The 13,247-nt window shown below is 43.7% G+C and overlaps 1 protein-coding gene across 4 annotated transcripts in view; it reads left to right on the top strand.

Annotated features, from left to right (window-relative positions):
- The window catches only part of dusp8a (dual specificity phosphatase 8a), a 46,428-nt gene extending 34,189 nt beyond the window's left edge, over window positions 1–12,239 (top strand). For 3 of the 4 annotated variants that reach the window (XM_015034100.1, XM_015034099.1, XM_015034101.1), the window contains exons 4-7: window positions 7,341–7,507; window positions 7,597–7,756; window positions 8,729–8,852; window positions 9,158–12,239. In XM_015034100.1, coding sequence (XP_014889586.1) covers window positions 7,341–7,507; window positions 7,597–7,756; window positions 8,729–8,852; window positions 9,158–10,373 — 1,667 coding nt within the window. In that variant the 3' untranslated portion in view covers window positions 10,374–12,239. Of the gene's footprint in view, window positions 1–1,066; window positions 1,851–7,340; window positions 7,508–7,596; window positions 7,757–8,728; window positions 8,853–9,157 lie in introns of those variants that run through there. The other variant, XM_015034102.1, reaches the window with a different exon arrangement.
- The last annotated feature ends 1,008 nt before the right edge of the window (window positions 12,240–13,247 follow it).

Here is a 13,247-nt window from a genome sequence, read left to right as displayed (position 1 = left end):
GGACAGAAACCTTCAACATACAGCAGTGGCTCTAATATCAGGCTTTAGATGAGAGCGTTGTTGTGTTAGAATGTATAAAGTACATAAAGTTCAAACCTAAATCCAGTTGAAGATCTGTGGCAAGACTTTGAATCAGTCTGACAGAGCTGGAGCTCTTCAACCGAGAAGAAAAGGCAAAAAGAAAAAAGGAGACCTGTAAAAGAGAGTAAAAATATATGCCGCGCTCAAACTGGAAATAAAATCTAATCTTATTTATTTATTTTCCAAGATCCTGTGATCCATTCCCATTAGTTGCTTAGTTTAATCTTAGCTTTTTTTCCCACTATGAGACATTTAGCCTGTTTCTAAAGTAGAGGAGTCTTCGACCTGACTGCTCTTCTCATCGCCTGCTCTGTTCCATGATGTTTTGCTTCATGTCTATAGTACTTACCTTTACTGTCCTCTGCTCTCAGCCATGAAATCAAAAGGATGAGAACAGAGTGTCCACTGGAACATTAAACACAAACCAGAACAGGAAGCGTTTGTGAAGTCAAACAAATTACATCACCTTTAGAAAAAGATCAGATATCAACACACTAACGTGGTCTTAAATCAAACTTTAAACATGTCATTTACTGCTAAGCTACAGTAATCTTAGTCAAATCAACCTACTTATTCTTTTTCAGCCAGCACCTATTTTTTACATTAACAGACAAACATCTTTTAGATTTTCTTTCAAATTAAATAACAGTCTTAAAAAATGGCTTCATGCCTACAAAATGACAGCCAGTCGCTGTCCTATTTTCTTTGTAATTGGCAACTGAGATGTTAGGAAGCTTTGCGTGTCTCATTTCATCTTAATATCTTCATCTCGTCCTCCATCCCGCCCCGACAGAGACCAGCTTCATAGCTGGGCCCCTGAGGTGGCCGCATATTTGCTGGCTGAGTAAGGAATGTGGTTACATGCTTTAGATATTAGCTATGACGGAGCGCTGGCTCCACAAGCGAGGGAGGAGGAGACGGTGCGAGCGGGGAGGGACGGAGGTTTGGTTAGAGTCTGAGCTCACGGCAAGTGAGCTCATTCAACCCCAGAGCTCGAAGAAGAGCGAGTGCAGCTCCGTCATCTTCCTCACAGAGAGAGTCATAGGAGGAGGAAGGCAAGAGGGAGGAGTGGAGAGCGGTGACGGAGCGAATGAGAGACGGGAGGGAGTTGGAGCGGCACAACAATAGCGGGCTGCTCTTCTGGCTGTAGACACACAGACAGAGAGCGCTCAGAGGAACACACAGCCGCTCTGTGGAACCAGCTGCAGGCGGATCACAGCTGGCGTTTTACATACAGGCGTTGCATTTTGTTTTTCTTTCTTCTTCTCGCTCTCATAGAGGCAAATAATTCTCACAAGACCACAGAATTGCCGTTTATTGAGGCAGGAGCATTCTAGGAATTTTTGTGGTCCAGGCAACAGGATTTTGGCCATATGTTGACTTGACGAGCGTCTCCACAGGCCACTTTGGACTATTTTTTCATTGTCTTTGAAAGTCACTCAGTGGAGACTGACGCAATTATTTAACCAGAGCAGAGTTTTCTGGACTTTTGGTTTCTAAGCTCACCCTGACAAAGCACTTCCGTGTGTTTTTCCAGTATTTTTCATTTGTTTGTTGGCAAGGACTCTTTTTGTCTCCAACGGAGGGGGACACCTGGACATTTCTATCTGTGTGTGCATTTGAGAAAGACTTTGTACTGGGGGCCAAGGGAATGCCTTTGGATGTTGTGATTGCCCCTGCAGAGGACTGCTTTTGGCCAGAGCTTCAGGAATCAGACATGAGGCTGAAGATCAGGGTCCGCCGGATGAAGCAGGGGAGAGAGCTTCGAGGTGTGTATTCACGTGGAGCATTAACACCTGCAGAAGATGTGTGTGTGTGTGTGTGTGTGTGTGTGTGTGTGTGTGTAGAAGAAATAAGGAATAGCTACATGTACAGGATGAAGGCCTGTGTGTATGCATGAGTGCATAAAATGAGTGGAGCTCTATGAGAGATGCACCTTTCAGGTATTTGGATGAATACTGCAACTTAAAGATAGATGTGATGTGAATTTAAAGGATCCAAACTAGATCAGTGCAGGAACCGACATGTCCTCAGCATTCTACTGATGCTGGAGACACAGAATAGGAAGAAGGGTGATTTAAGTGGATGGAATCATAAAGGTGAGAAGCATAGAAGGGGAAGGAAAGGAGAAGCAGCAGGAAAAACGACTGAGAGGGGGGACACCGAGAGCCGTGACCCGCAGTATGACATAGTGCTCACTAACTCTCATCCTGTGGTCTCCAATATGTTTGGGTCTTTCTCAACCTTCTGCTTTGCTGTTTGCTTTCTGCACTTTCTGCAGGATGTCGCTTCAGGGAGATTATGCTATCGATATGTGCAGGGTGCACTGCAGGTGTTTAACATAACACATTTTCACACAGAGCAATGAGGCAACGCAGAGCCAAGCTTCTGAGGGAAAAGCCTTCAACAAAAGAGCCCCGCACATCGCACTATAGTGTCTTATAGAAATGGTCTGGTGCAGACTTTTCTTACACTTGCCACTGACTGCTCTGTTATAGCACATCCTTCACCACCCAGCATAAAAAGAAATCACACCTTTACCATCATCAGATGAAAATAGCCCTGTGTGTCACAGGTACAGAAGCATGTTGGCACGTCTCTGTGAGAACTGGCTTGAGCATGCAGACTAAATTATGGGAGAGTTTATGGGCCTATAATGCAATAACACGGCGCTGCTGAAACAGCAGGTGATCAAAGTGACACGTCCCCGTTATCTGCGCAGCCAGATAGAGGAACAATAAAAAATTTAACCGTCAGCAGGTGTGACGACGTGATAATCATAAAGTTGACACCATGCATGACAGGCGATGATCTCACCCTCTTAGTTCATCAGTATTCTGTCTGTTGGCCTATTTCTGACCAAAAACACACACACACTCCTGCTTCTTTTCTGGCTGCAGAAAAGCCTTTGTGAAGCTGAGAGGGACATGTGTGCAATGATGTCATGTTGGGAGGCTGAGCGGGAGGGGGGGGGGGTTACATTGAGATGCTAATGTCCCCTCATAGTGGAGGGGACAGCTGGAGGGCCACAGAGGGATGGCGTAATGTCTCCCCTCATATGAACCACAGGGGAAAAGCAACAGAGGGGTGCAGGGTGGTCATTCACCCAAATCAATGCCCCCCCAGACTGTTTAGGTGTGTGTGTGTGTGTGTGTGTGTGTGTGTGTGTGTGTGTGTGTGTGTGTGTGTGTGTGTGTGTGTGTGGCTCATTTTCCCCATTAATAGACAAGGTAAAAAAGCCAAGTGAAATCTACACAAAAGCTAAGAGCAGATTGTATTGACAAGACAGTCAGTGATGTAACAGTGGAAATCCCATTAAGAATAAATGCCAGGCAGGTGCTGCATGCGATTTTGGTAAGAATCGTGATATATTTGGGTATTTATTTGAAATGATGATGACGTTTGCAACAAAAGGTTTTGAATAAATGGACTGAAGCCCTTTATGACTTTAAGTCTATCCCTTGCTGCTTTAGTTGTTCAGAGCTCTTTCAAAAATAAATCCTGATCTAAAATTAATTCGAACTCGTTATCAGGAGCGTTTACTTTCCTGCATCGGTGATGAGGTGAACAGCATTTTATGGTTCTGACCTGCCAAAAGCAACTTTAGCTCATTCATAACCCTAACACCAGAAGAGCTATAGCAGAAAAAGATGTAAGTACATTTTTCAACATATTTTTTCTAGCCTTCCTGCCTTGTAGCTGTAAATAATAATTTATATTAGGAAGAGTGGTAAAAAAAAATATGAGGAAGCAGTAGGTGTATGCATGGTGTTGCTATTTTGAAAGAAGACAAAATGATTACAGCATAAATATTTTAGGCTTCTATAGCTTCTTATTTTAGTGATTTATATATTGACAAGAGCTAGTGTATCCAAAAACAGCAGTCTGCATGAATTACCTTGAGATTACTGACCTTTTACAATAACTCTGACACGCTATGCAGCCTTCCCGCTATCTGCTGAAGTGTTGCTCTCTCTCGCTGCCACACAGGATTTGAGCCACATAGATCTCTTAAGGTTGTAGAAAATATGCTTTCCTTTTAAAAAAAATTTTTACAGCTTCTTTTATTTCTTCTGATTTTATTTGTGAACACTTAACACTAATAATATCTAGCTTTTAGTCTTCTACCCACAGTAAAAACTGAACACAAGCACCAGAGAAAGACGTGTTTATTGAGTTTCCATTCAGCTGGTCACCAGTGAGGGCTGATCAAGTTGAAAAAAATTTACTAAACTAATCAATACCCCAGTTTATTGATTTAACAACAGTGCATATTGATTATCTAATCACATACAGAGAATAGTCTCATTAGATTTTTTTTTTTTTTTGCATGTTAATAAATAATGGAATAATTGTCCTCTAATCTCACCTCAATTTAACTTTACAGCTCCATCTACTTTAAAACTAAGACATAGCAATGAGGCCTCAGAAATGGATGATTTACATTTTTTATTTCTTTTTTACATTTACAGTCATGTCTATGTTTATTGTCTCTCGTCCTGAGAGTCGGGGGTAGAACTGAAGAGTAAGTGTTTATTAAAAAGAGAATTTCACAGAAGTGACAAGGAGCAAACAAAGAAGGCCTGAGCTCTTGGCTCCAACAGGGGAAGAATGTTAAATAATGAGTTGCATAAATGATGAAGTGGGCAGAGAGGAACGGAAAAAGGATGCCGATGGCGACACGGTGCCCTCTTTCCTGGTTGTGTGTTTTCCTTCTTGCCAGAACATTTCTTACTTTTTTTTTTCTTTTTTTTTTTTTTTTAAACAGTGTGTGTTTAGAACTTGGTTAGTCACATCCTGTCCGGGGTACATTTTCATGACTCCAGCGTGACAACTTTTTCTTCTCGAACAGAGAACAACTTGTGTTCGTTTTCTAAATGTGCCGTTGATTTATTTTTGCCTCTCAGCGTGTTTGGTTTGTCTGCTAAGTTCAGTGCGGGAGGATGTCAGTTTTCCTCAGTATCACACTGGATTACGGGTGAACTCATCTCTCTGTTTGACTTCTGATGTCATCCCCATGGACAGGGCTTTTTCTATGACTTCATTGTGAGTGTACCGTTTGTTTGGATTGGACTGAACACATCATTCACATGTGGGGACTGTTTAGCCGTCTCTCTGGACTTTTTGGATATCATCATGTCCTTTTCTGTGTTATTTTTTTTCATCCTGGCAACAGTCAGAAGGACAAGTTAAGCCAGCTGTCATCAACATCTCTGCCCTCCCTCATTGTCATGGCAGCCTTAAGTAGAGTCTGTTCAGGTGACGAAGTGCCAATAGCATGCTATCTCCTCTGTGACTAACGTCCATTAGTGGCAGCAGTGTAAATCTTTGACCACAGGAACGTGTTTTGTAATTGACGTAATGCCGCTGTAATGTAATCGCTCCTAAAAAAGCAGCCGAGCGGACCCATTCTGGCTCCTTATCTCTGACTCCAATCTTCCTTCATGCCAGTAACCCCTTACTTACTCCTTCAGTAGCACGCTCTGGTCTTTAAATGTTAATTTAACACGTCTTGGTCCACTGCAGTAATTATTTATCCAGATCAAAGAATGCAAATGCACGCACACACGCCCACACACACACACAAACACACACACACACAAACACACACACACACAAACACACACACACACACACACATGCCCACACACACACTTTCTCCTCAGCCACTCACTATGTGGAACATCCTGTCCACAGACCTTCTAACAACTCTCTAACAATGTCTGCACACAAAGAGGGAAATGGTTGCTGTCTGACGTAAGGCGTTGTTTTTTTTTTGTTTTTTTTAATCCTGTTGATTTATCTGCCTGCAGGAAAGGAGCATTTCCTCAAACCTCTGCATTAGATCCTATTTATTTCTCTATGTATGCATGCTCTGTGTCAGAGGTTCTCTGGGAAAAGGTAAACCAGGAAGGAGCCCTTCAAAAACCATTTCCTCTTTCTGTTTCATCAATTAGAGGGAGGCACTCTGCTACAGGGAGGCCTAAGGCAAATATCTCAACAAATATAGGCTTGTCCTAGCATGACAGCCCTCCCTCAGAGTTTACATTAACTTTTTCCACCTAAATCGTTATCTGATCATTCTTTCTGCATCCATCCATCTCCCCGCTCCACCCCCTCTGCCGAGGAAAGCACTGATGTCATCGCTCTGCCGGTTGCCATTAATAGCTGGAAACAGACAGCCCTTCTTCACTTTCCTCTTAAAGGCACAGTGCACCCAGAACAGCACTGGGTCATGATTGTTTCACACAGTCCTAATGTGAATATCTATTATTGATGTTGGAGGACATCTCATACTTTTTTTTTTTTTGGAGTTTGCATTGGCCTTTATGTCTCTTTATCTGGCTTACAATCAGATCTGCTTGGACAGAGTTGTGTGTGCTTCTTCTGAGCAGTGATGTCATGTCTCATTCACGCTCGCTCTGTGATCATTTGTGTGCATGTGTTTAGCGCTCGCTCTACATCCCACATTGGGTCAGGCAGGGCTGAACGTAGATTAGGTTCTAATCTCCTTCTCTGGGGCTCAAAGTTTTCCTTGAAGCTCTCCGTTTTCCTTTCAGCACTCTGCACCCACTCCTCAACACACACTCTGCTAAGCCCTCACCCTGTTTCCTACCCTGTAGTTATACAACCACACTGCTGCAGAGTAATTATGATTATTATGGGGATGTGTGTGCGTGCATGCATGCGTGCGTGTGTGCTTGCATTAGGTAGAATAAGTATTAAAGCAAGTGAGAGTGAATTTTGAGCATATGCTGAAAACTAGATCATGATCTCCATGTGCTAACATGCGTGTGTGCACGGGTGTGGGTGTGTGTGCGTGTGTAACCGTGTGTGTGGGTGTCAGTGGGATGTTTCTGGGCCTCTGTCCTGGCCCTGCACCTGTGGCCTCTCTCATTCCCTCAGCCTGACGCAATGCACTGCTACAGGACATGAGCTCATGCAGGAAACAGAGCCACACACATACACATATGCCAAAAGTGGAGCCGCCTGCCTCTTAAAGGGCCAGACGTGCATTCCTGGCCGCCCAGCAGTTAACCCAACTTGCACACAGAAGCACAGAGAGCCTCCTTTCTTTCACTTCTGTTTCACCAAGCAGGACCCAGACATTGTAGCCCAGATTCAGCCTCCAAGTGTCTATTGAACGTGTGTCCATGGCGCTAATGGTGACGAAAATGGAGTTTCCACTGTGGTATGTGGTTGTTCAGTGGAAAATCATTAGTGCACCTAACCGGTTCTTGCCTTCTCTGTCTCTGCAGGAGGTTTCGCAGCTTTTTCCTCCTGTTTCCCCGGCCTGTGCGAGGGGAAGCCTGCCACTGCACTCCCAATGAGCTTGTCCCAGCCCTGTTTACCTGTGGCAAACGTAGGACCAACTCGCATCCTGCCACACCTCTACCTGGGTTCACAGAAAGACGTTCTCAACAAGGTGAGATTTAATCACCAATTTCGATGATAAGACTGGCAGAATAATCTACCATGCATAACCCCCAAACCTGTTTTTGCCAATCTCTTTAGGATTTGATGTCTCAGAATGGCATCACTTATGTCCTGAACGCCAGCAACACCTGTCCCAAACCGGACTTCATCAGTGAGAGCCATTTCATGCGCATCCCAGTGAACGACAACTACTGCGAAAAACTGCTGCCCTGGCTGGACAAAACAAATGAGTTTATAGGTAGGAATCTGCAGCACATTTACTCAAGTTTCAACTCAAGGTAGAGATTAGAAACGCAATTGTAAACCATGGAGGTGGACTTCTGTCAAATGCTGTACTACTCAGAAAAAACAAAATAACATGAAATTCTGTACATTTTCATTTAGAGTATAACATCCAACTCTAATTAGGTCTTAATGCCAAAAACGGTGAAAATGCTACTTTTCTTACATTTAGATTTTCAACTAAATATTATAAAATGCACCCAAGACTTATTATAAATGCTGAAATAGCTATTTAGTAAGCCGATTTTGACAGATTCTAACTGAGTCTTTAAAGGCTAAACGTTAGCCAGTTTGCAGATTACAAATATCTTGGATTTTGTCATCTTATTCTACTGAGTCCCCCAAAATGCAGTCACCATGCTGATTTAAAAGTGGAGAAGGCTTTTGCAATGCTTATGTAACAGACTGTTGTTGGCCAGCTCAAAGCCTTTATTAGCCGACTGTCAAAACAGCTGAGGAACATTCCAAGAAGTACTTCCTTTTGTGCTTCAAAATTTCAAACATAAACAGATGGTGTCAAGTTTAAAGCAACCACCTTCATATGGTGTGCTGGGGTTGTGACTATAGCTTACAGTTACTGCACTGGACAGTTGGATAGCATAAAGAAAGGTAGACTTTACATTGACAAGTAATAATATCAGAGATTTTCATATTTCATGATCTGACGCAACATTTTTTTTGTTTTTGTTTTTTGTCCCTAAGCACAGAATGTTTTAAAATGTTAGTCCTAAGATGTCGGCCTCCTTGTTTGTCTTTTGAGAGTTATTGTCCTCTGAATAGGAACCAGAAGAGGCACTACAGCTTTCTACCAGTTTTCACAAAAATCCTTTATCAAAGAATAGACATTTCAAGGGTTTACATTATTGTATGCGTGAGTATATCTGTTTGTTTGTTTTTTGTTACAATCTGTTCGTTTTGCTCCCAACAGACAAAGCTAAGGTGTCAAACTGCAGAGTGATTGTGCACTGCCTAGCTGGAATTTCACGATCAGCCACCATCGCCATTGCATACATCATGAAGACAATGGGCTTGTCATCAGATGATGCCTACAGGTATGTTTGCCCCTCCCACTCACCTCCAGTTAAGCTAGGGTGTCATCGTTTATGAAAGGATGAAAGAAGAAGAAATCCCGTTTTCATTATGAAATGAAATTGTTAAGACGGTTGCCAGGTTGCAGTTTGTGCAACAGAGTTTGTTTTGGCCTTAAAGGACAAAGCATTTATTGCATATTGTGCACCAGCATAATAGTGGCCCCTCTCAGACCTCATATAACTTTACACAGGATTTATTGCCATACTTTGCTTTCAAATAGTTTTCAGACAACTAATCTTTTAAACTCTTTTTTTCTTTCTGACAGGTTTGTAAAGGACAGGAGGCCGTCCATATCCCCAAACTTTAACTTCCTGGGTCAGTTGCTGGAGTTTGAGAAGGGCCTGCGATTACTACAAGCTTTAACCACAGATGACAAGAAGTCTGAAAACAACTCCAAACAAAGCTCTGAGGTTAATGGGGTCTCTGCCGTTTTTGAGATCAACGGCCACCACACCAGCTGTGACTCATCGGTGGCAGATCCTCACACCCAGACTGAACCCAAGTTACCATCTCCCACTTCCCTCCAGCAGGGCTTTAACGGCCTGCACCTCTCGGCAGAGAGGATTATGGACACTAACCGTCTCAAACGCTCCTTCTCTCTGGACATTAAGTCTGTCTACTCTCCTAGCAGTCCACATTGCCCCAGCATGGCACCCACTCATTCTGAAGACATCCCCAAACTGTGCAAGCTCGACAGCCCGGGGACCGGCACCTCCAACGGTGTCTGCTCCCAGTCGCCCGTCCTCGACAGCCCCGGCTCTTTCGATTCACCATTCCCCTCACCGAGCAGCGGGGGTAGCATTGGGGGTTTGGGTGGAAGTGAAGGAGTCCATCGATCTGGCACATCCTCATCCAGATCCAGAAGAAAAACTAAGCACAGCTGCGGCAGTTCTCCAGTCCACTCCCATCTGCAACATCCTCCCCAGTCCCTCAGCTTGTCGCTGGACCACAAGAGCCCCAGCCTGGAAGAAAACCTCAGGGGTTCCTCGCTCCTCTCGCTACCCTCCCTGCCATCTTTGGGGTCTGGGGCTATGTGGACCAAACACAGAGACACTGTCCAGGCTACAACTCCCGTCACTCCAGTCACCCCAACCACGGACGCTCCCTGGCATTTTGGAGCAGACGAAGGTGGTGAGGGAGAAATGGAGCTGGGAGGAGGAGACGGGAGGGGAGAGGAGTCATCGGTGCGGTTTGGTAGCAGCTCAGCATACGTGGCGTTTGGATGTAGCGAAGGCGCCAGGTTACGGGACAAATCCCAGAGGGAGAAGCTCTCAGGGCCTCAGACACAGAGGGACCACTGGGACTCCACGTCCGCCAGCTCGAGTAATGGTGTTCCTGCGTCAGAAAAGCAGTTCAAGCGCCGCAGCTGTCAGATGGAGTTTGAGGAGGGCATCTCCGAGACAAGGTCCAGGGAAGAACTGGGGAAAATCGGGAAGCAGTCAAGCTTCTCCGGAAGCATGGAGATCATTGAAGTGTCCTGACAGATAATGGACCTGGTGAGTGCTGTCCCATGGGGCAAAAAGTGGACCTGTTTTAAGGGAGTGCCAGAAGAGGAAAAATGAGGAGGAGCCAACAAAGGTTGTTTTTTTTTGTGCTCCCCTCCACAGTGTTAAAGACTCCAATTGAGGGAAGGACAGATACAAGCTGAGAGTTAATGTGAACAGTTTCCAAACCTGGACTGACAGAGCCTCAGATGTGATGTTTTAGGTAGCCATACTTATTCTGAACTCTTAGAAATTTGAGGAAATCCTGGGGCAAGGGGAGATAAAGGTGTGGCTGTTGGTACTGCATTTTTTTTTTTTGTTTGTTTTATTTCTGTCACAGGTTAAAAGATATCACCCCAAGTAAGCATCACATTGCATCCTGATTATACAAAATTCCCTGATGTTCAGACTCATACTGTTTACCTGTGGTTAAATGTAGTGTGGGCTTCAGTGGGTGTGTAGCTTGTTTTTTGATCCGAGCCCCATGTTTCGTCCCGAAGTTCCACCCCCTGTGTCAGAGAACCGTGCACGGCTACATCCGCCCCACCACCACCTTTTTCCCCCGTGGTCCGGCCCGCCCCAAAATGCTGCAAAAGAACACCACCGACTGTAGTGGACTCCTTAATAGTACTGCGTCCTCCTACTGTCACAGCACAAAACAGAGAGGTCCAGCGGACTTCACATAAAGACGGTACTGCATTCAATATAATGAAGGATCCTCTGTATTCTGTTGAGGAAAAGACTTGTAACAACGGACAGTGTGTCCCTCCAAAGCACAGTGCATCTATCCTGACTTTGGCTCCTTTTGTTTCAAATGTTAACAGCATGATAAGACTGAGGTTTCCGGATCCCCCCCAGGCCTTTCCCCACCATCTATGGCCAGAAGAGAGCATGCACCTGAAAGGCTGACTACAGACAGACAAATACTATATATATACAATATGAATATATATAGCAATTTTAATGAACTTCTGTTCAGTTATAGTTTTAATTTATTGTACTGCTTCATTCTGGTAATGAGAAATAATATAATGTTTTGTGGATTCTTTTTTTCTTCTTCTTCTTCTGTTGAATTGTTATTATTATTTGCTGTATGGTATTTATGAACACACACTCATTACAAATACACACATTCAACAAAATTCAAACAAGCAATATGTGCTGTTCCTTTTGTTTGAGAGAGTGATGTATGACTTTGAGATGCACTTTTCTGCTGAGTGATTACCATTCACATCCTGACAACACGACACTCCAAAAGCCAAGTTTTTGCTTCTGTTTTATAAAAAAGAAAAGGCACAGACGTCCCACTGATGAGATCTGTAACCGGACCTCTGTGTTGTGAATTCAGGGGTTTGTCACAACCGAGGGCCCAATTATGACTGAAAAGACTGTTTTTACTCAGCTGTGTGTCGATAAGAAAAGAGCAGCCTAACAACTCGTTGACCATACTCTTATATATGTTGAAACAAATGAGCCTGTCTTACAGCCTTGGCTGTGAACAAGTATTTGTCCCTCACTGATTTGTTTTGTTTCTTCCTCTATATTTTCCCCTCACACTTAAGTGTTTCTGGTCATCAAAATAAGGTTTTTATTTGGCAAAGATAACCTTAGTAAATACAAAATCCAGTTTTTTTTTAACAACAGAAAAAGTTATTCAACCAACCTAAAAAAAACAACAAAAAAAACAAATGTATATTTAAAAAAAGAATTGCTCCCAAATCCTAATGACTGGTTGGACTACCCTTGACAATCCTTTAGGATTTTCTCGAATAGAACAAAATTCGTCGTTCCATCGATTACCTCAAGTCGTGCAAAGCAGCCTCAGACCATCACTCTATCATAATAATGTTGAATGCAGGTAAAGAATACAATTTTTAAATACTGCGTTAGTTTTTATGCCATATTTGATGATGGGATGCAATCCTTTCTGCTTTTGTCTCTTCAGTCTAAGTATAAGAACAGTCCTCGTTATGGTCATCAGTTTTCACCATAGAGCTTTCTCTGGATGCCAGTTTTCTCCGTCTCTTCTTATTCCTCAATGACCAGAGCTAAGACAAGTGAGACATGTAGAACTGTAGAGGTTCTTCTGTTGTTAACGATCCATATTGATCTGTGCTGGACTCGCAAAAATGTAGACACGACTACTGTCTAACGCAGGGGTGGGCAATCGTGGTCCTCGAGGGCCGGTGTCCTGCAACTCTTAGATGTCTCCTTGGTCCAACACACATGAATCCAATAACTGAATCACCTCCTCGGTGCAGTCAGGTTCTCCAGGGTCCTGCTAACGACCTCATTATTTGACTCAGGTGTGTTGAAGTTGAGACACATCTAAAAGTTGCAGGAGACCGGCCCTCCAGGCCTGGAGGTGCCCACCCCTGGTCTAACTGGTAGCAACAAGTAACTCACGATTTGACGGTAGAATTACGTTTTCTCATTGGGTCAGGTTAGCACAGGCAGATTTTTCCCACCTTAACAGATAAATTCAAAATCGCAACCTGCTGTTCCTGTCTTACTCTGGTTGTCTTTGTCTGATATGCATTTCTTGATGCTATAAAATATGTAAGTGTGAGGAAAAATGCTGAAACAGAAAACGAAAATGTGCGAGGAGCCAATAGTTTTTCACATCAACGTGTATGCTAACAGAAGTACGCTGTCACGGTTTTCAGATCTGGTCACAGCTGAAACTACACATTCACGGCACACTGTACGCCCCTCTCACTTACAGTACATATTCACACACGAATCTCTACATGCACCCTTTCGTTCATTCTCAGGGGATCTTTTGGTGAGCCAAGCCCAACACAGGGTACACAGCTGCTGGTACATCAGCACAATGCATGTCCATGAAGCACCCTCTCTCTCTCTCTCTCT

Source organism: Poecilia latipinna, unplaced genomic scaffold (genome assembly GCF_001443285.1).
Source record: "Poecilia latipinna isolate Pla-1442-1.1 unplaced genomic scaffold, P_latipinna-1.0 Scaffold287, whole genome shotgun sequence".
In the NCBI taxonomy this organism is placed as follows: Eukaryota; Metazoa; Chordata; class Actinopteri; order Cyprinodontiformes; family Poeciliidae; genus Poecilia; species Poecilia latipinna.
The sequence above is the reverse complement of the archived record's forward strand: the minus strand, read 5'-3'. Positions and strand labels throughout refer to the sequence as shown.